This window comes from Bos indicus x Bos taurus, chromosome 6 (assembly GCF_003369695.1).
Source record: "Bos indicus x Bos taurus breed Angus x Brahman F1 hybrid chromosome 6, Bos_hybrid_MaternalHap_v2.0, whole genome shotgun sequence".
In the NCBI taxonomy this organism is placed as follows: domain Eukaryota; kingdom Metazoa; phylum Chordata; class Mammalia; order Artiodactyla; family Bovidae; genus Bos; species Bos indicus x Bos taurus.
The window spans coordinates 104,248,056-104,269,259 of NC_040081.1; the positions used below are offsets into that span (position 1 = coordinate 104,248,056).

Sequence of the window (21,204 nt, forward strand, 5' to 3'; positions counted from 1 at the left end):
CAATCTACTCAAGGCTGTGGTTTTTCCTGTGGTCATGTATGGATGTGAGAGTTGGACTGTGAAGAAGGCTGAGCACCGAAGAATTGATGCTTTTGAACTGTGGTGTTGGAGAAGACTCTTGAGAGAGTCCCTTGGACTGCAAGGAGATCCAACCAGTCCATTCTGAAGGAGATCAGCCCTGGGATTTCTTTGGAAGGAATGATGCTAAAGCTGAAACTCCAGTACTTTGGCCACCTCATGCGAAGAGCTGACTCATTGGAAAAGACTCTGATGCTGGGAGGGCTTGGGGGCAGGAGGAGAAGGGGACAACAGAGGATGAGATGCCTGGATGGCATCACTGACTCAATGGACGTGAGTCTGGGTGAACTCCGGGAGTTGGTGATGGACAGGGAGGCCTGGCGTGCTGCGATTCATGGGGTTGCAAAGAGTCAGACATGATTGAGCGACTGAACTGAACTGAACTGAATCATAATAATAGCAGCTAAAGTTTGTAAATGATGATGATGATGATGATGTAGTTGCTAAGTTGTGTCCGACTCTTGGTGACTCCATGAACTATAGCCCACCAGGCTCCTCTGTCCATGGAATTCTCCAGGCAAGAATACTGGAGTGGGTTGCCATTTCCTTCTCGAGGGGATCTTCCCAACCCAGGAATTGAACCTGGGTCTCCTGTACTGCAGGCAGATTCTTTACCAACTGAGCTACAAGGGAAGCCCATAGTTTGTAGAGCTTGATGATTGTGAAGCTTCAATTTCCTCACGAACTGCTGTGACCAGGATTCCCTGGGCACGTTCCGTGCTGGACACTTTTGTAGCTCACAGGAGCCCCAGGAGGCAGGTACTGCAATGACCCTTATCTTACACATGGGGAGGCTGAGGCTTGGGAAGTGGGGTGACTCACCTATGTCCCTTAGCCAGGAGGTGGCAGAACTGGAATTTGAGTCCATATAGAGAGACATATATTGGTCAGTTGATTTTCCACAAAGGTACAAAGCGATTTTAGTGGAACAAGGATGGTCTTTTTTAACGTGAGTGCTAGAACCACTGGATATCCTGTGTTGTTGTTCAGTCCCTAAGTCATGTCCAACTCTGCGACCCCGTGGACTGCAGCACGCCAGGCTTCCCTGTCCTTCACCATCTCCCAGAATTTGCTCAAACTCAGTCCACTGAGTCAGTAATGCCATCCAACCATCTCATCCTCTGTCACCCCTTTGTCCTCCTGCCCTCAATCTTGCCCAGTGTCAGGGTTTTTTGCAATGAGTTGATGTGGCCAAAGTATTGGAGCTTCAGCTTCAACATCAGTCCTTTCAGTGTATTCAGGGTTGATTTCCTTTAGGATTGACTAGTTTGATCTTCTTGCAGTCCAAGGGACTCTCAAAAGTCTTCTCCAACACTGCAATTGGAAAGCATCAGTTCTTTGGCACTCAGCCTTTATGCTCCAACTCTCAAATCTGTGCACGACTACCAGAAAAACAGTTGCTTTGACTATATGGACCTTTGTCAGCAAAGTGATGTCTCTCTTTTTTTAAGATGCTGTCTAGGTTTGTCATGGCTTTTCTTCCAAGGAGTAGTGAGTGGTTAACCCATGTTAACTTGTACTGTTATCTGCTATTAAGTACTTGCCATGGGTCAGGCAGTATGTTTATTTCATGTAATCCTCACAGCCACTTTATTAGTAACTACTAGTATCTCATTTTTGCTAGCCCAAATTATTTCGCTCAGATAGTACTCGGGGTATTCAGGCCAGATTCTTGCGATGCAGCCCGCGCCGCACCTCCCTGCCCAGCCCCCGCTTGCTAATTAGTATCTCATTTTATAGAGGAAATCGAGACTCGGGAAATTTGGGTTACTTGCCCAGTGTCATACAGCTGAACTCAGATTTGAACGTCAGATTAACCAGGGTTATCTCAAACGATGGACTTTGTGTTGGAGGTTGAATGAAAATAATCTGGGTAAAGGATCAGAAAGGAAGAATGGCTCAGGCAGGAGGGCAGGCAGAGTGTTTGCCCAAAGCAGGTCCTGGGAGAAGAAACAAGGCTCTGACGGTGTTCCCTGTGCTGTCGAGATGGGGTGTGGTCACTGGGTCTCATGCCCGCCAGAAAGAGATGCTAATAACTTCTGCTTCCTGATCCCAGGCGGTCCCTGACCCTTGAGACCTAGCTGGTCCCTTGAGTAAGGTAAGAAGGGGGCTCTTGCTGCTGCCTCCTCAGCTCCTGGTTCTCAGCAGAGGTTTGGACAAATTAAGATCAGTCAGATGGGAATTGTTCTCATTTAGGCTGTGAAGTTCAGCCTCATCTCCTGTCAGATAGCTGCCCTGTGCCAATTACTTTGAGCAGAGGACCTTGAGGAAAATAACTGTGTGAGCCACCTCGTGTAGTCCAGCCCTCCCTTCTGGTTCTTTCCTCTCCTTACCCCAGAAGGCACCTGCCTAAAACACATGTATACTTGTAGCCCTCCCTTTCTCCAGTGTCTTACAAAGCTAACCTTTGCAGCGTGACATTCCAGGCCCATAATACTTTGTTTTTTCAGTTGGTCCCCATGGATTTATGCTCTGACCAAAGCTCACTGCTTGTGTCCTTTGACATTCTTGTGCCTTCATCCTTTCTGATTTCTTTGCCTAGAATACCCTTCATACGTACACACTTATATTCTCTGTCCCTCTTCCCCCACTCAGGTGACCCACCACTGTAGTTTGATAACACCTGAAGTGGTCTAGACCCTGTTTGGAGACAGGAGTCCCCTGATCAAACAGCATTATCAAATTGCCATAAATGTTTCTAAATGATTATTCTTCATTTTTGTTCTTACTCATAGCAGACCAGTAACAAACAGTTCATAGTCTCATACTGGTCTGTGGATCACACTTGATTAACACTGGCCTGAAAATCACTCAGTATGAAGTACATGCCCAGTAAATATCTGTAAGTGTGAAGATGGCTTAGATGATGTGATGAATTTCCTGCTCTGGGGGAATCCAGGAGACCTGTGCCCTGGTGGACACCTTAGTCCGACAGCCATCCTTGAAATGAGAGTACTACAGTACTAGGGATCAGTGTGGGTTGTGTCCTTTCTACCTAGAGCCTTTGTTGAGAGATTGTTGTTATCCACAACACTCAGTCATGGCCAGCTCTTTGCGACCCCATGGACTGCAGCACGCCAGGCTTCCCTGTCCATCACCAACTCCCGGAGCTTGCTCAAATTCATGTCCATTGAATCAGTGATGCCATCCAACCATCTCATCCTCTGTCGTCCCCTTCTCTTCCTGCCTTCAATCTTTCCCAGCATCAGGGTCCTTTCCAATGAGTCAGTTCTTTGCATCTGGTGGCCAAAGTATTGGAGCTTCAGCTTCAGCATCAGTCCTTCCAATGAATATTTAGGGCTGATTTCCTTTAGGATTGACTCTTTTGATCTCCTTGCACTCTGAAATAGTTATCACTTTTCTCTCATATTTGTATAGGGCTTTATCTAAGGTTTTCAAAGAACTTCTTCCATGTAATTTCTTGTTTCAGACCTGGAAAAACTGTTTCTCTCCCTCTCCTCTCTATCCTTCTGTTCTTCTCAAATTTTATATAAAATCCCAGAGTTTTTCAAATAAGGGACCTGGAAACAGATGTTGACCAGGTGGAAACTGTTTTGATTGCAGTTATGAAATACTCAGCTTTCAGTTAGAGAAATCAATTAAAGTAAATTATCGAGCATAAACTGATCTTTCTGATGACTTTTGAAAAATTGCTTTTTTCAAATTGCCTTCAACTAGTTAATTTGTAATTTCCCTGAGGATTTCAATAGACATTCTGTGTATAATTAGATCTGTTTTTATCACTTAAAAAAAAAAAAAAAGCATTCAACTTCATCTAAGTCTGCTGCATTGCAGTCCTTTGTTCATTTTAAATTAAAAACTGGCATATTAGCATACTCTGGACACAAAGGGTGACAGATATTAATGGAACCCTTTATTTAAAAGTCAGTTAAGCCCCTCTCCTTCCTGAACAATTAAGTCCTGCAGGCATGGAGTGAGTCAGAGTAAGGGGGGATGTCCACAGCTATGGGGACATTTCCCGGGGCAGCTCAGAGCCTGAGCGAGCTGAGGTCTGGCTCAGCGTGGGCAGTAAGAGCCTGAGCCAGGACAGGGGAGGAGCAGCAGTGGAAGAGGCAGATTGGTTGTATGCAGGGGGATTGATCAAGTAGTAAACATAGAAGGATAATGGAAGCCAGGTTCAGACTCTCAGGTGAGTGAAAGGGAAATTGGATTAGAATGAAAAGGACTGGTGTGAACTCATGGTTCTCAGTTTACATAGGTGGACATAGAAATGAAATGTGGTCATAAACGTGTGTGCGTGTCTAGGTCTGCAAAAGCAGACAGATTTTTCTGGCTCTGTCTGCCAAGAGAGCCTGGACACACTGACATCCCAGAGGCAATAAGCATGTTTAGCACTCAGATCTTGGCTTCTAAATAGCAATTTCAGCTTCCAGGAACCGGGCTCCTTGCAGAAATGCCTGAGTCTGGGGCTGGGTCAGGGAAAGTGTAAAATGAACTTGGAGCATATTGTTGTACCAGAAAGCAAGGGAAGGCTCAGAGAGTGACGGGGACCTGTAAAAAGGACATAAACCAGTTTGAAAGCTGCCGGTGACCAAATTAAAGACAAATTAAAGGCCAGGCTTCCCTGTCCTTCACCGTCTCCTGGAGTTTGTTCAAAGTCATGTCCATTGAGTTAGTGATGCCATCCAACCATCTCATCCTCCGCCACCCCTTCTCCTCCTGCCTTCAGTCTTTCCCAGCATCAGGTCTTTTCCAGTGAGTCAACTGTTTGCATTAGGTGGCCAAAGTATTGGAGCTTCAGCATCAGTCCTTCCAATGAATATTCAACTTTCATCTTTAGGAAATATTAAAATATTCAGAGGTGAAGGGGCATCAGGTTGGCATATTACTCTCCAGTGGTTCAGTAAAAAGCATTCTTGATACTATCTTTCAGATTACTATGCCTGTGACTATATTTATTTCCCAACAAAATAAAACGCTAAAAGATCCCATCTCACACATGTTAGAAAGGCTAAAATAAAAGTGACACTTCAGGGAGGGTGTGCAGCAGCTGGAACTCTCGTTTATGACTGGTGGGAATATAAAGTAACTCTGTATTGTGTGCATGCTTAGTCACTCAATCTTGTCTGACTCTTTGCAACCCCATGGACTGTAGCCTGCCAAGCCGCTCTGTTCATGGGATTCTCCAGGCAAGAATACTGGAGTGGATAGTCATTCCCTTTTCCAAGGTATCTTCCTGATCAGGGATCGACCCTGGGTCTCCTGCATTGAAAGCAGATCCTTGACCATCTGAGCCACCAGGAAAGCCTTGTATTAGAAACAGCCAAATAGTTCTCCAAAGTTAAATGACCATCTGATGACCCAGCAATTCCACACCTTTGTTCTTTATGCCTAGAATATTTTTTCTGCTCTTCTGTGCCTGGCAAAACTTTACTCCTCTTTTAAGAGTTTGCCTAAGTGATACCTCCCCTGAGAAGCCCCTGGGTATTTCTACTCTTTGAATTAATAGCAGTTAGATTTTTAAAGTACTTACCTTTTACATAATACTTTTTTTTTTTTTTTGGTCTAGTGCGTCATTTAGTCTTTGCAATGATTTTGAGTGTTAATATTGGAAGGGTACCAAAAGCCGGGTTTCTCATTCTCAAAGAAGTGAAAGGAGAAAGGCAGAATGAACCTTGTTTTATTGGCCAGAACAAAAGATACCGGAAGCTACTTTACAGATGCGGAAGCTGAGGCCCAGTACTTAGAAGGTGAGCCAGAGCAGTACGTGCTTCACGCCAACCTCTGTGCTAAGTATGTTGTCACGGGCGACCTCATGCAGTGTTTGCAAGATTCTTCTTTGTAGAAAAGTGCTTTGCAGATGACGAAAATTCAGAGGATTGAAAAAAACATAACAGGAAACTGTCACATTGCAGACAAGTGGCAGACTAGACTCCAAACCCACTTTTTGTCTCCAAACAGATTCCTGAGCATATCTTTCTCAGACAGACAGGCAGTCAGCCAATAGTTTAAGGATTGTGTCCCCATCCGCCTTAGATTTGTGGAATTACTGGAGTAGCCTGTCACCCGAGACCATCCAGGAGGACATCAGGCCAGTCCTACCAAGGAATGTGGCCGAGGACAAGGCTGCCTTGCCACCGAGGCATGGCCACCACCCCGAGACCTCTCCTCTGCTGATCTACCAAGACTCCTCAGATCCTTCCCTCTCCACAGCACCAGCCTGGAAGATGAGCACTAGTTGGCCCATGACTGAAGACGCTACTGAGTCCCTTACACTGAGAGCAGCAGTGTTCTCCCGTCTCTGAGTTTTTTGAATTATTGATGGATTGTGCCAGCTGTTTCCATCTTTTCCTCCATTGATTTTTATCTTGACAGAATAAAAAAAAAAAGTGTATTTCTTTAGGGTTTCTCAATACTATCTAACCCCTCTGCCTTTTCTTGTTACACAGTGATGCAAGAGTGGTAGTAATAGCTAATTTTTTCATCCCTTGCCCCAGACTGTGCTCAAGATTTACATATAAACCAGTAGAAAGATGCTTTTACAGTCCCATTTTACAGAGGAGAAAACAGGCTAAGAAATGCTGTCACTTGTTATTTAGTTACTGAAAAAAAAAATCTGAAAATTCTGCAAATGGATGTCTTATTCATGCTATACTAGTTTGAACATGGCTAAGATGTCAGGTTGGGTGCATGCATGCCCAGTAGCTCAGTCGTGTCCCACTCTTTGCAACCCCGTGGACTCTAGCCCGCCAGGCTCCTCTGTCCTTGGAACTTCCCAGGCAAGAATACTGGAGAGCGTTGCTGTTTCCTTTTCCAGGAGATCTTCCTGACCCAAGGATCGAACCCACATCTCTTATGTCTCCTGCATTTGCAGGCATGTTCTTTTCCAGTTGCATCACCTGGGCAGCCCAAGGTGTCAGGTTGCCACATACTGAATCCCAAAACTAATCTTTGAGGTAAAATGTTAGGAAGTAAGTAATAAATAATCATATTTATACATTTAATGTTAAACAAGATAGACCCTTGTTTTGTGTTTTTCTTTTCAGTTATGGTTTCAACTGGCTTTATCGCTTAACCAATTTTTTATCCATGTTGTGTTTATCCAGTTTTTTCTTCTTTATTAATGAATGGCATTATACTGCATGAATTGTTGGTCTATCCATTCTATCCACACAGTTGGACCATCTGTTCTCCTATTGGTGGACATTTGAGTTGTTTCTACTATTTTGCTGTTATGGATACGGGTGCCATGAACATTCTTGAATAGATCTGTGTGTGGATATATCTTTCCATTTTTCTTGTCAGTCAGTCAATTCAGTCGCTCAGTCACTTGTCTCAGACTCTTTGCAACCCCATGAATTGCAGCACGCCAGGCCTCCCTGTCCATCACCAACACCCGGAGTTCACTCAGACTCATGTCTATCGAGTCAGTGATGCCATCCAACCATCTCATCCTCTGTCGTCCCCTTCTCCTCCTGCCCCCGTCCCTCCCAGCATCAGAGTCTTTTCCAATGAGTCAGCTCTTCGCATGAGGTGGCCAAAGTACTGGAGTTTCAGCTTCAGCATCATTCCCTCCAAAGAAATCCCAGGGCTGATCTCCTTCAGAATGGACTAGTTGGATCTCCTTGCAGTCCAAGGGACTCTCTCAAGAGTCTTCTCCAACACCGCAGTTCAAAAGCATCAATTCTTCGGTGCTCAGCCTTCTTCACAGTCCAACTCTCACATCCATACATGACCACAGGAAAAACCCTAGCCTTGACTAGACGGACCTTTGTTACCAAAGTAATGTCTCTGCTTTTGAATATGCTATCTAGGTTGGTCATAACTTTCCTTCCAAGGAGTAAGCGTCTTTTAATTTCATGGCTGCAGTCACCATCTGCACTGATTTTTGGAGCCCAAGAAAATAAAGTCTGACACTGTTTCCACTGTTTCCCCATCTATTTGCCATGAAGTGATGGGACCAGATGCCATGATCTTCGTTTTCTGAATGTTGAGCTTTAAGCCAACTTTTTCACTCTCCACTTTCACTTTCATCAAGAGGCTTTTTAGTTCCTCTTCACTTTCTGTCATAAGGGTGGTGTCATCTGCATATCTGAGGTTATTGCTATTTCTCCCGGCAATCTTGATTCCAGCTTGTGCTTCTTCCAGTCCAGCGTTTCTCATGATGTTCTCTGCATATAAGTTAAATAAGCAGGATGACAATATACAGCCTTGACATACTCCTTTTCCTATTTGGAACCAGTCTGTTGTTCCATGTCCAGTTCTAACTGTTGCTTCCTGACCTGCATACACATTTCTCAAGAGGCAGGTCAAGTGGTCTGGTATTCCCATCTCTTTCAGAATTTTCCACAGTTTATTGTGATCCACACAGTCAGAGGCTTTGGCATAGTCAAGAAAGCAGAAATAGATGTTTTTCTGGAACTCTTTTGCTTTTTCCATGATCCACCGGATGTTGGCAATTTGATCTCTGGTTCCTCTGCCTTTTTTAAAACCACCTTGAACATTAGGAAGTTCGCAGTTCATGTATTGCTGAAGCCTGGCTTGGAGAATTTTGAGCATTACTTTACTAGCATGTGAGATGAGTGCAATTGTGCGGTAGTTTGAGCATTTCTTTCGCATTGCCTTTCTTTGGGATTGGAATGAAAACTGACCTTTTCCAGTCCGGTGGCCACTGCTGAGGTTTGCAAATTTGCTGGCATATTGAGTGCAGCACTTTCACAGCATCATCTTTCAGGATTCGAAATAGCTCAACTGGAATTCCATCACCTCCACTAGCTTTGTTCGTAGTGATGCTTTCTAAGGCCCACTTGACTTCACATTCCAGGATGTCTGGCTCTAGGTCAGTGATCACACCATCGTGATTATCTGGGTCATGAAGATCTTTTTCGTGTAATTCTTCTGTGTATTCTTGCCACCTCTTCTTAATATCTTCTGCTTCTGTTAGGTCCATACCATTTCTGTCCTTTATCGAGCCCATCTTTGCATGAAATGTTCCCTTGGTATCTCTAATTTTCTTGAAGAGATCTCTAGTCTTTCCCATTCTGTTGTTTTCCTCTATTTCTTTGCATTGATCGCTGTGGAAGGCTTTCTTACGTCTTCTTGCTATTCTTTGGAACTCTGTGTTCTTGCCTTGAGAACCTCATGAACAGTATGAAAAGGCAAAATGATAGGATACTGAAAGAGGAACTCCCCAGGTCAGTAGGTGCCCAATATGCTACTGGAGATCAGTGGAGAAATAACTCCAAAAAGAATGAAGGGATGGAGCCAAAGCAAAAAGAATACCCAGCTGTGGATGTGACTGGTGATAGAAGCAAGGTCCAATGCTGTAAAGAGCAATATTGCATAGGAGCGAGGAATGTCAGGTCCATGAATCAAGGCAAATTGGAAGTGGTCAAACGAGAGATGGCAAGAGTGAATGTCGACATTCTAGGAATCAGCAAACTAAAATGGACTGGAATGGGTGAATTTAACTCAGATGACCATTTTATCTACTACTGCGGGCAGGAATCCCTTAGAAGAAATGGAGTAGCCATCATGGTCAACAAAAGAGTCCAAAATGCAGTACTTGGATGCAATCTCAAAAACGACAGAATGGTCTCTGTTCGTTTCCAAGGCAAACCATTCAATATCACAGTAATCCAAGTCTATGCCCCAACCAGTAACACTGAAGAAGCTGAAATTTTTCTTGTTTAAATACCTAAAAGTGGAGCTGCTCTGTCAACGTGGAGATGTTTCTTAAGCTAAGGAACTGTCTTAGGTTTTCCAAAGTGGCCTTATTATTTTACCCTCCTCCCAGCAATGTGTGAGAGTCAGTGTTGCTCCCTGTGTTCACCAGGGCTCGGAGATGGTAACTTTTTTAAGCCATTCTAGTGGCAATGTCACAGTATCTCACTATGGTTTTTTTACTCCATGTTATTGGACACTTTTCCTCTGCTTTATTGACCATTTGTATGTCTTCTGTGAAATTCTGTTCATCTTTGTGCATATGTGTGGTACTTACAATGTCAAATATATTTTTCTAAGACGGTTGAACTCAAACATCCCATCCCACATGGTCTTATTTAAAATGTGATTTTGTTCTTGCTTCACTGAGAGGGAGATATGTGGTCTGTGTTCCCTCTCCTTGAACCTGAGTGGACCGTCGCAACTGCCTGGACAGTGGGGTATGGCAGAAATGACAGTTTGTTGTAAACAGAGGCTGAGACTGTTATAAAAAGGCACTGAAGCTTCTGCCGTGGTCTCTGAGACTGCTTGCTCTGGGGGAAGCCAGCTACCATGCCCAGGGACACACTGACATGCCCATGAGGAAGGGACCAGGCTCTTGCCAGCACTGTCTCACAGCCGTGAGAATGAGACTCCTTGGAAGGGACTCCTCTAACCCCAGGCAAGCCTTCAGGTGGTGGGGCCCTCTACCCTATAGCAGTGCCCTCGTGAGTCAGAACCGCCCAGCCAAGCTGCTCCCAAATTCCTTGCCCCAGAAACACCAATAGATGGTGAAAGTGAAAATGTCAGTCTCTCAGTCATGTCTGACTCTTTGCAATCCCATGGACTGTAACCCACCAGGCTCCTCTCTCCATGGGATTATCCTGGTAAGAATACTGGAGTGTGTGGCCGTTTCCTTCTCCAGGGGGTTTTCCTGACCCAGGGATTGAACCCAGGTCTCCTGCACTGCAGGCAGGTTCTTTACCACTGAGCCACCTTAAGTGGTTGTTATTGTTTCAAAGTGTATACATTTTAGAGTAGCTATTATTCAGCCTCAGTAACTGGAGCCCTTAGGGTGGTTGATCATATAATTACTCGACAATTCTTTTGTTACTGTTGTAGAGGAGCAGTTCCTATAAACACCCTTTCTTAGAACACTATCTTTTGGGGGAAAAAAAAAAAAACATGAAAATGGCCTCTGTGGTCAGGTTATTTGGAAGAGACATCCTTTTTGGAAATTCAGTGTGTATTTTGGTATATACGGCTCTGGAAAGTTGCAGAGTCAAGTACCCATCTGGCTTTGACTCCACTCTCTCAGCCTCTCTGGGTCACTGCAGTCCCTTCTCATAGAACCTGGTGGATAGAACCTCCTCTTCACGGGGCAGTTAGTTGTTCAGAGTGTGGCCTCCAAGATGGGTTCCCTGAGGCCACATCCCAGCCCCACCATGTACTCACTGTTTGGCCCGGGCAAGTTTCCTGACTTCCCCGCACCTCACTTTCCTCCTCTGTGAAAAGGCCATTAATACTAGTAACTGCTATAGGGATGTATGGCATTAACTTAAGCTTATGTGTATAAAGGTGCTTAGAAGAGTGCCCAGTACCTGAGAAGCCCTCAGTAAATATTAGCTGGCATTGATAATATCATCCTGATATGCATTTGCATTGTTCTTTTTGAGTCTGCCTCATAATGTTATCATAGGTCTTTTTTAGCAATCTGCCTAGAATTTTCATAGTGCTCTGTGAGTTACAATACAAGGCCCCTTATCTCATAACCAATTTTTTTCCCTCTTATTAACAATGCACTGAGAATTATAAAGCATCCATTCATTCACCCTATGTTTATTAAACCCTGAATGCCACACACTCATCTCGAACCCAGGGCTGCACAGCAGCCATGACTTACGCAGTCAGGGGCCCTGCTCCCAGAGCACATACTGCAGTGGAACAAGACAGACAGTAACCAAATGAGAGGGGAAGGTCACCTCAGCCCGCAGTGACTGCTGGGAAAAAGACAGGCGCTGGGGCACAGAGTGGCAAGAGGAGGCCTTCTGCAGGCAGGAGAGTGAGATGAGGTGGGCGAGATCTCGCCTGGCCCTGGGGGTGGAAGAGAATACTCTGTGGGAGCAAGCCCCGGGCCAGGGCGGGTGATGAGGCTAAGAGACCTGAGACAAGGCCTTGCTCCCTGTGGGTGTGTGAAGACTCGTGCTTTTACAGGTCAGTTTTAAGATGTTACTTGTGTATCGTGTGTTATGTAACATGTGCGTGTATTTATTCAACCCCACTTCTGCATTGGTGCACGACCAGCTCTTGGGTTTGTTGAACTTGGAGCAGTGGGCTGGCCCTTGCTGCCACGTCTCGAGTGTGGGGTCAGGAGGTAGGGTGGGTTCCTGCGTCCTTTCCTTTGACGCCTGCTGACAGCACTCTTTCAGCTGCGGGCTCTGGCGGGGGTGTGCCGACTGCCCTGTAATAAGCGCCACCCCCTTGAACTGTGTCAGGATGGTCGCTGGGCCCAAGGCCATGGTTCTGCTCTCCAGCTGAGGGCGCAAGGCAAGGGTGTAGGGCTCATCTTTGACTCCTCTGTTTTCAGGCAGAATCCTGCTGTGTAAGTAAATGATGTAACTGCTGATTTTTCATCCTTAGGTCTAAGCTGGAACCAGAACCAAACACAAAGACAAGAGAATCCATGTCTTCTGAGAAAGTTTCACAGAGTCCATCAAAAGACTCTGAAGAAAAACCTGTCCCTGAAGAATATCCAGGTATGAATTAAAATCAAAATCGTGCCTTGCGTCTCTTCTTTATGACCTGTGGTGCTTGCGTTTGCACGAAGGGAAGGAAACATGGAAGCGGCAGCCTTTTTTTGGTTATAGCTGGATCTTAATGACCACTTCAAGGATGGGGCGGGAGGGTCCTCCAGACACCTGGGGGCCGGCAGGGTCTAAAGAAAGGGCCTGAGTCTCCACACACCAGTGAGGTGGGGACTGGAGCCTTAGAACCCGGAGGAAACATCAGAGATCTCTGCTTGTCAGTCTCAGGAGCGGTAGGGCGCTGCCTACCCTGTGCCCGTGTCAGCGCTGACCTTATGTGGACCTGACCATCCTGCCTTGGGTAGGGTGTGTGATGTCAGCAGGCTCCATCAGCCAACTGAGCCAGTGTAATGCATGTCTGGGTTTATATGCTTCCTGTCTTCATGTTTGCTGGCCGGCCTGTAACTTAGAGCACCTCCTGACACACGGAGGATGCTGGATAAACACAGTGTCTCTGTACAGCCTGCAACACAGGCAAACGTACAGAGCGCCGTTGGGGACATCTTAAGTCCCTGTGTCTGGCCGGGGCGGCTGCGTGTGTAGGGGATGGATGCTTAGTGTGCCGCATACCTCAGAGCTGGTCAATGGGGTGAGCACTTGCTGTGTGTGGATCCCAGGATGCTGAGGCCCGCGAGTCTCCTCGCCTCCCCTCCTCACGTCCTCTCTTCGCCTCCCCTCCTCACGTCCCCTTCTCGCCTCGCCTCCTCGCCTCCCCTCCTCATGTCCCCTCCTCGCCTCCCCTCCTCACATCCCCTCCTCGCCTCCCCTCCTAGCGTCCCTTGCTCGCCTCCCCTCCTAGCGTCCCCTGCTCGCCTCCCCTCCTAGCGTCCCCTGCTCGCCTCCCCTCCTCACGTCCTCTCTCGCCTCCCCTCCCCGCCTCCACTCCTCTCCTCCCCTCCTCACGTCCTCTCTCGCCTCTCCCCCTCACGTCCTCTCTCTCTCGCCTCCCCTCCTCACGTCCTCTCTCGCCTCCCCTCACCGCCTCCCCTCCTCACGTCCTCTCTCGCCTCCCCTCCTCGCCTCCCCTCCTCGCCTCCCCTCCTCGCCGCCTCCCCTCCTCACGTCCTCTCTCACCTCCCCTCCTTGCCTCCCCTCCTCGCCTCCCCTCTCTCGCCTCCCCTCTCTCGCCTCCCCTCCTCACCTCCCCTCCTCACGTCCTCTCTCGCCTCCCCTCCCCGCCTCCCCCCCTCACCTCCTCTCCTGTACTCTCACAGTGGCACTCGGTTACTGTACGCCTCCGGGGTGCTACCTAGGTGCTGTCCTGAACCTTCATAGATGTCACCACCATCGTTACAGCAGCCCTCTCAGATGGATTTCATGAACTTGTTTTTTCTTAAGATGAGCCTTCTGAAAGACTCTGAGAAGACCGTTGCACAGAGGACTACATTTGGGCAGGGTCCCTCCGGGTGCTCTGTTGAAACAGATTGTTCGGGGGCTTAGGAAGCAAAATAGGGATAGTTAAGAGGCTGCTAAAGTCTCCCAGAAACAAGATGATGGCAGATTATACCAAGCATGGGTAGCCAGGGCATGGGAGAGAATGCGGAGAGTTCTGGATATATTTTGAAAGTTGAGCACAGAATCTGCTTCCTGGATGTGGGGCATGAGGAGGAGACGGGTCAGGGAAGGCTGCAGTGGTTGTTGCAGCGGGAAGAAGGTGGCTGCCCTTCACTGAGATGCGGGAGGCTGAGGAGGGACAGGCTAGGGGCTGCCCGGCACAGAGGTTGAACAGGGAGTTGGGTCTGCGCATCTGGAGGCCAGGGGACAGGTCTGTAGATCACTTGAGACAGGCTGGGATTCCCCAAGGAATGAGGGTTGGTAGAAGGAGGATGAAGGGCTGTGCCTCCTGCCACTTGCGGTCCTCCCTGCTGTTTCTCCCTGGCACTGGTCTCTACCCTTCTATATGTTTTTCTCATTTATACTCTTTATGCTCTGTCTTCCGAGCTAAACCTAAGTCCCACGAGGACAGAAATTTCTGTATGTGCTTTGTTCACTGCTGTAACACTGGTACCCAGAACAATACCTGGCACATAGGAGGTGCTCATTAAATCTTTGTTGAAAAGAATGAATGAACGAATGAGTAAATGAAAGAATGAATGAAGCCTCTGTATGGAACACTGACTGCTTTTAGTTGCTGTGGAACTACTGCCTGAAGCAAAAGGAACTTAATGTCTCTGGGTGGTAGAAAACAAATGGTCAGAGTGAAAGAGCGTCATTCCTCACAGTTTATGTGTTTATCTTAAAGTCACTATTTGGATACTTTATAATCATGCCATTATCTCCTGACTAAGCCATCCCCACAAAATATTCAGAGAGCGTGCTCCCATTTAGCTTCTCACCAGCACATACAGGAGCCGAGTGGTGTGAAGAGTGTCTCTCTGGAGGCCGTCAGCATCCCAGCTGCAGCAGTTAGTGGCACTGCCAAACCCCAGTTCCCCCATTTTCTACATGCAGACCTCTGCGTCTCGGGACTCTGCCCCCTCCACCCCCCACCACCACTGGGTAAGGCCTCTCTCTTCCCCCAGGCATCCCGGCCCCTGCTGCCACTGGCCTCACTGTCCCCACAGCTCCACCCAGCCACCCTTTCCTCCATGGTCGTTAGCTGATGCTTATTTCACAGTCATCTCTTTCCTGGTTACATAGAGTCCCAAAGGGTCATAAAATCTGAGTTGGTGCTCATTAAAAATGTGCACACTTGATGTACAAGTTGCTGCATGTATAACAAGCTTTCTCTGCTTCATTTTGTCTGTTTTTCCTGAAAGAAAGCTTTACCATTGCTGCACCCCACCTTTATCTATTTCCTGTGTGTGGAGGTGTGCCATCCCTCCTTCTGAGGTAAGGGAAGGGGAAGCATTTGGTTGCAGCATGATGTCATGGAAGGACTGTGAACCTTGGTTTCAGTCTGGCCGCTGTCCTCCACTTGGACAAGTTACTTGAACTCTGAGCCACCACTTTTTTACAGTATCACGTAGCTGCGGTTTGTTGTGAGCACTTCAGGAGCCTAGGATAAAGGGGTAAGCAGTGTCTGGCACATTGGTTTGTGGAGCCAACTATGAAGCAGTCCATTGCTTGACACTGAGGTTTGGCAGGATTCTTTATCAGTTGAACATTGGAAGTTGATTAATAGACTGGCCAAGATAGCAGAGGCAATTATGAAGGAAATTTTTTCTATTCATAAACAGCCTGGTATTGTATACAGAAAATTTTAAGAGCTCCACCAATAAAGACAAGTAGTAAATGAGTTTCAGCAAGGTTCTGGGATACAAAACCATTAAACAAAAATTTCATTTCTATATACTTAATGAACAATCCAGAAATGAAATGTAAAAAGCAGGAATTCCTTTATGATAATATCAAAAAGGATAAACTAAACAGAAGTGTAAGGCTTATACTTTGAAAGCTACAAATCATTGTTGAAAGAAATTTAACATGATCCAAATGCATCTAACAGAAGCAGAAGATATTAAGAACAGGTGGCAAGAATACACAGAAGAACAGTACAAAAAAGATCTTCATGACCCAGATAACCACGATGGTGTGATCACCAGCCTAGAGCCAGACATCCTGGAATGCAAAGTCAAGTGGGCCTTAGGAAGCATCACTATAAACAAAGCTATTGGAGGTGATGAAATTCCAGTTGAGCTATTTCAAATCCTAAAAGATGATGCTGTGAAAGTGCTGCACTCGATATGCCAGCAAATTTGGAAACCTCAGCAGTGGCCACAGGACTGGAAAAGGTCAGTTTTCATTCCATTCCCAAAGAAGATCAGTGGCTCAGTCGTGTCTGACTCTTTGCAACCCCATAAATCACAGCACGCCAGGCCTCCCTGTCCATCACCAACACCCGGAGTTCACTGAGACTCACGTCCATCGAGTCAGTGATGCGATCCAGCCATCTCATCCTCTGTCGTCCCCTTCTCCTCCTGCCCCCAATCCCTCCCAGCATCAGAGTCTTTTCCAATGAGTCAACTCTTCGCATGAGGTGGCCAAAGTACTGGAGTTTCAGCTTTAGCATCATTCCTTCCCAAGAAATCCCAGGGCTGATCTCCTTCAGAATGGACTGGTTGGATCTCCTTGCAGTCCAAGGGACTCTCTCAAGAGTCTTCTCCAATACCACAGTTCAAAAGCATCAATTCTTCGGCGCTCAGCCTTCTTCACAGTTCAACTCTCACATCCATACATGACCACAGGAAAAACCATAGCCTTGACTAGACGAACCTTTGTTGGCAAAGTAATGTCTCTGCTTTTGAATATGCTATCTAGGTTGGTCATAACTTTCCTTCCAAAGAGTAAGCATCTTTTAATTTCATGGCTGCAGTCACCATCTGTAGTGATTTTGGAGCCCAGAAAAATAAAGTCTGACACTGTTTCCACTGTTTCCCCATCTATTTCCCATGAAGTGGTGGGACTGGATGCCCCACACCCAAGGTAAGGGAAACCCAAGTAAAACGGTAGGTGTTGCAAGAGGGCATCAGAGGGCAAATACACTGAAACCATACTCACAGAAAACTAGTCAATCTAATCACACTAGGACCACAGCCTTGTCTAACTCAATGAAACTAAGCCATGCCCGTGGGGCAACCCAAGATGGGTGGGTCATGGTGGAGAGATTTGACAGAATGTGGTCCACTGGAGAAGGGAATGGCAAACCACTTCAGTATTCTTGCCTTGAGAACCCCATGAACAGTATGAAAAGGCAAAATGATAGGATACTGAAAGAGAAACTCCCCAGGTCAGTAGGTGCCCAATATGCTACTGGAGATCAGTGGAGAAATAACTTCCCTAAGAAAGGCAATGCCAAAGAATGCTCAAACTGCCACACAATTGCAGTCATCTCACACGCTAGCAAAGTAATGCTCAAAATTCTCCAAGCCAGGCTTCATCAGTACATGAACTGTGAACTTCCAGATGTTCAAGCTGGATTTAGAAAAGGCAGAGGAACCAGAGATCAAATGGCCAGTATCCACTGGATCATCAAGAAAAGCAAGAGAGTTCCAGAAAAACATCTACTTCAGCTTTATTGACTATGCCAAATCCTTTGACTGTGTGGATCACAACAAACTGTGGAAAATTCTTCAAGAGATGGACATACCAGACCACCTGACCTGCCTCCTGAGAAATCTGTATGCAGGTCAAGAAGCAACAGTTAGAACTGGACATGGAACAACAGACTGGTTCCAAATAGGAAAAGGAGTACATCAAGGCTGTATATTGTCACCCTGCTTATTTAACTTATATGCAGAGTACATCATGTGAAATGCTGGACTGGGTGAAGCACAAGCTGGAATCAAGATTGCCGGAAGAAATATCAATAACTTCAGATATGCAGATGACACCACCCTTATAGTAGAAAGCGAAGAAGAACTAAAGAGCCTCTTGATGAAAGTGAAAGAGAGTGAAAAAGTTGGCTTAAAACTCAACATTCAGAAAACTAAGATCGCAGCATCGAATCCCATCACTTCATGGCAAATAGATGGGGAAACAGTGGAAACAGTGAGAGACTTTATTTTCTTGGGCTCCAAAATCACTGCAGATGGTGACTGCAGCCATAAAAATTAAAAGACTTTTGCTCCTTGGAAGAAAAGCTACGACCAACCTAGAGAGCATATTAAAAAGCAGAGACATTATTTTGCTAACAAAGGTCTGTCTAGTCAAAGCTATGGGTTTTCCAGTAATCATGTATGGATGTGAGAGTTGGACTATAAGAAAGCTGAGTGCTAAAGAATTGATGCTTTTGAAATGTGTGGTGTTCAAAAAGACTCTTGAGAGTCCCTTGGACTGCAAGGAGATCCAACCAATCAACCCTAAAGGAAATCAGTCCTGAGTGTTCATTGGAAGGGACTGGTGCTGAAGCTGAAACTCCAATACTTTGGCCACCTGATGCGAAGAACTGACTCATTTGAAAAGACCCTGATGCTGGGAAAGATTGAAGGTGGGAGGAGAAGGGGACGACAGAGGATCAGATGGTTAGATAGCATCACCGACTCAGTGGAAATGAGTTTGAGTAAACTCTGAGAGTGGGTGATAGACAGGGAAATCTGGCGTCCATGGGGTCGCAAAGAGTCCAGACAAGAATGAGCGACTGAACTAAACCAAAACAAATAGAAGGGGGCTTCCCTGGTGGCTCAGACGGTAACGAATCTGCCTTCAACGCAGGAGACACGGGTTCAGTCCCTGGGTTGGGAAGATCCCCTGGAGAAGGAAATGGCAACCTACTCCAGTGTTCTTGCTTGGAATGTCCCATGGACAGAGAAGCCTGGAGGATTGCAGTCCATGGGGTCACAAAGAGTCGAAGATGACTGAGCGACTCACACGCAAATAGAAAAGCATCTCAAGTTAATCAGAAGAATTAATGTTGTTAAGATGGTAGTACACCCCAAAATGATCCACAATTTCAGTGCATTCCTTATCAGAATCCCAGCTGATTTCTTTGTGAAAATTGACAAGTTGATTCTAAAATCATGAGGAAAAGCAAGGAACTCAAGAAAACCAAACTGTCATGAAAAGGAACAAAGTAGGAGGACTCACACTTCCCAATTTCAAAACAGACAGCAGGGCAGCAGTAATCAGGACAGGGATGCCTGCACAGGGATGGGCATGGATGAATGGAACAGAACTGAGAATCCAGAAATAACAGCATGTGGCTCTGGCCAGTTGATTTCCTTCAAGTGGGCAAGAACAGTCTCTTTAACAATTGGTGCTGGGAAAATTGTATATCTACATGCAGAAGAACAAAGATTGACACTTGAGTCACACCATTTATTAACGCTAACTCAGAATAAGACCAAAGGCCTTTACAGAGCTAAAACCCTAAAACTTGTTAAAAAAACAACAACAACAACAAAAACCAGGGCTAAATCTTCCTGATCTCAGATTTGGCAAAGAATTAACAAGGAAGGAAAGTGAAAAAAGCCCATGGAATGGGAGAAAATATTTGAAAATCACACACCTAATAAGGGATCTGTATCTAGAACGTGGAAAGGACTTTTACAAGTCAGTAAGAAAACGATAACCCAATTTTTAAATGGGCAAAGTGGACTTCAGGAGGTGGTGGTGGTCCTGAGAAATGAGTCTGGACCTGAAAAGGGGGGAAGCTTAGAATGTTCCAGGCAGAGGGAATAGCATGAGTAAACACTCAGAGGCCACAGAGCACAGGGGAGATGTGGAATGCAGTCAGTGGAGGAAAGCACTTCTGGGTCAGTAAAACTCACAGAAAGGGGAGGAGGAGTGGGTCTTGAGGTCAGGGGGGCCGGAATGCAGAGGGCCTTGAGTGCTGGACCACGGAATCGGGACTTGAGTCTCTCGGCATCGGGGCAGGCGGGAGGTCTGGGCAAAGCACCGGTGTTCGGGGCACCATGCTTCAAGTTGATTCTTAATTGCTGCAGGTCAGGATGGCTCCAGGTGGCTGCAAAGGAGAGCGTGAGTTCTGTTAACAGACTTCCCATTCTAGCTCAGAGTGGTTTATACTTGATTCTGATGTGAGTGATGTTTCTGTTTCTAATTTTGGTGTTCTTATCCTTAAACACATAGAAGTGAAAGCTCAAGATGGATACCATAATGAGGTCAAGTACAAGGTAGAGGCTGGAGTAGAGAATGGCAGTCCGCTCCAGTGTTCTTGCCTGGAGAAGTCCATGGACAGAGAAGCCTGGGCTCTGGCGGGGGTGGGATGTACATGTGTCATTTATAAATACAATGATGGTTCTGGCAAAAAAAAAAAAACAGCCATTTTCTAAAAACTTGCACAAAGTCATGGACATATTTTCAATAGGTTTCCCATATTTTTCTACATTTGCTTCTTTTTGTCCCCCTTCTCTACAAGGATGGTGTTTAAAAAAATTAATGCACATTTAATTTTCTTTTTTTGTGATGACATATCCAGAATAATAACTGTACTTTGTACACAGGTCTGCCTAATCTGCTGTCTGTAAACTGACACCATCATTATGTACTTTTCCCTTATCAGTCTCCAGACAAAAACTCTGGACTTCTGCCTCCCTCATGGGACTGAGAGCAGCCATGGGAATTTAACTGACATCGGGGAGGAAAAGAAGCGGTATTTGCCTTTTAAGTACTTGGCAACCCGCTGATAAGCCCAGAAGCACTGCTGAGACAGCAGACAGAGTCACCTATAGGAAGAAGACCCATTACAGCCTCCACCTAAGGGCGAAGCTCCAGCATCCACCCACCCCCGAGGAGACACACAGGCCTCGCCCTCAGGGCCCCAGGTGGCACAGCCCCTTCTGGGAGCTGTGCTGTTGGTCTGCTGTCTCAGAGGTCTGGTCCATGTTTATGATCATGACGAAAACATTCTCTAGGTTAATGTTCCTACACCACCCGTCAGCAGTCTGTTCCCAGGTTGCTGTCCTGGAATACATCAGACTGCACCAAAGTGTGTCCTGGCACACGTACTAGCAGAAGTACAAGGTTTATCAGTGGAGTTAGTTACACAGAGAATTCCTTACAGTGGGATATTATGCAGCAATTTAACAGAACGAAGTAGGAACTTCCCTGGTGGTTCAGTGGCTAAGACTCCATGTTCCTGGTGCAGGGCGTTCAGGTTCCATCCCTGGTCAGGGAACTAGACCCCCCAAGTGTCAGAACCAAGACTTTGCATGCTGCAACTAAAGATCCCGCAGGCTGCAGCTAAATAAATAAATACTTA

The 21,204-nt window shown here is 46.2% G+C and overlaps 2 protein-coding genes across 4 annotated transcripts in view; one reads left to right on the top strand and one right to left on the bottom strand.

The window, feature by feature from the left end:
* STX18 (syntaxin 18) overlaps window positions 1-21,204 on the top strand; it is a 118,534-nt gene that overhangs the window by 83,246 nt on the left and 14,084 nt on the right. For both annotated transcript variants that reach the window (XM_027545019.1, XM_027545020.1), the window contains exon 6: window positions 12,382-12,497. In XM_027545019.1, the coding sequence (XP_027400820.1) occupies window positions 12,382-12,497 (116 nt within the window). The remainder of the gene's footprint in view (window positions 1-12,381; window positions 12,498-21,204) is intronic.
* The window catches only part of NSG1 (neuronal vesicle trafficking associated 1), a 48,794-nt gene continuing 46,870 nt past the window's right edge, over window positions 19,281-21,204 (bottom strand). For both annotated transcript variants that reach the window (XR_003511607.1, XM_027545024.1), the window contains one exon: window positions 19,281-19,947. The gene's annotated coding sequence lies outside the window, so the exon portion shown is untranslated. The remainder of the gene's footprint in view (window positions 19,948-21,204) is intronic.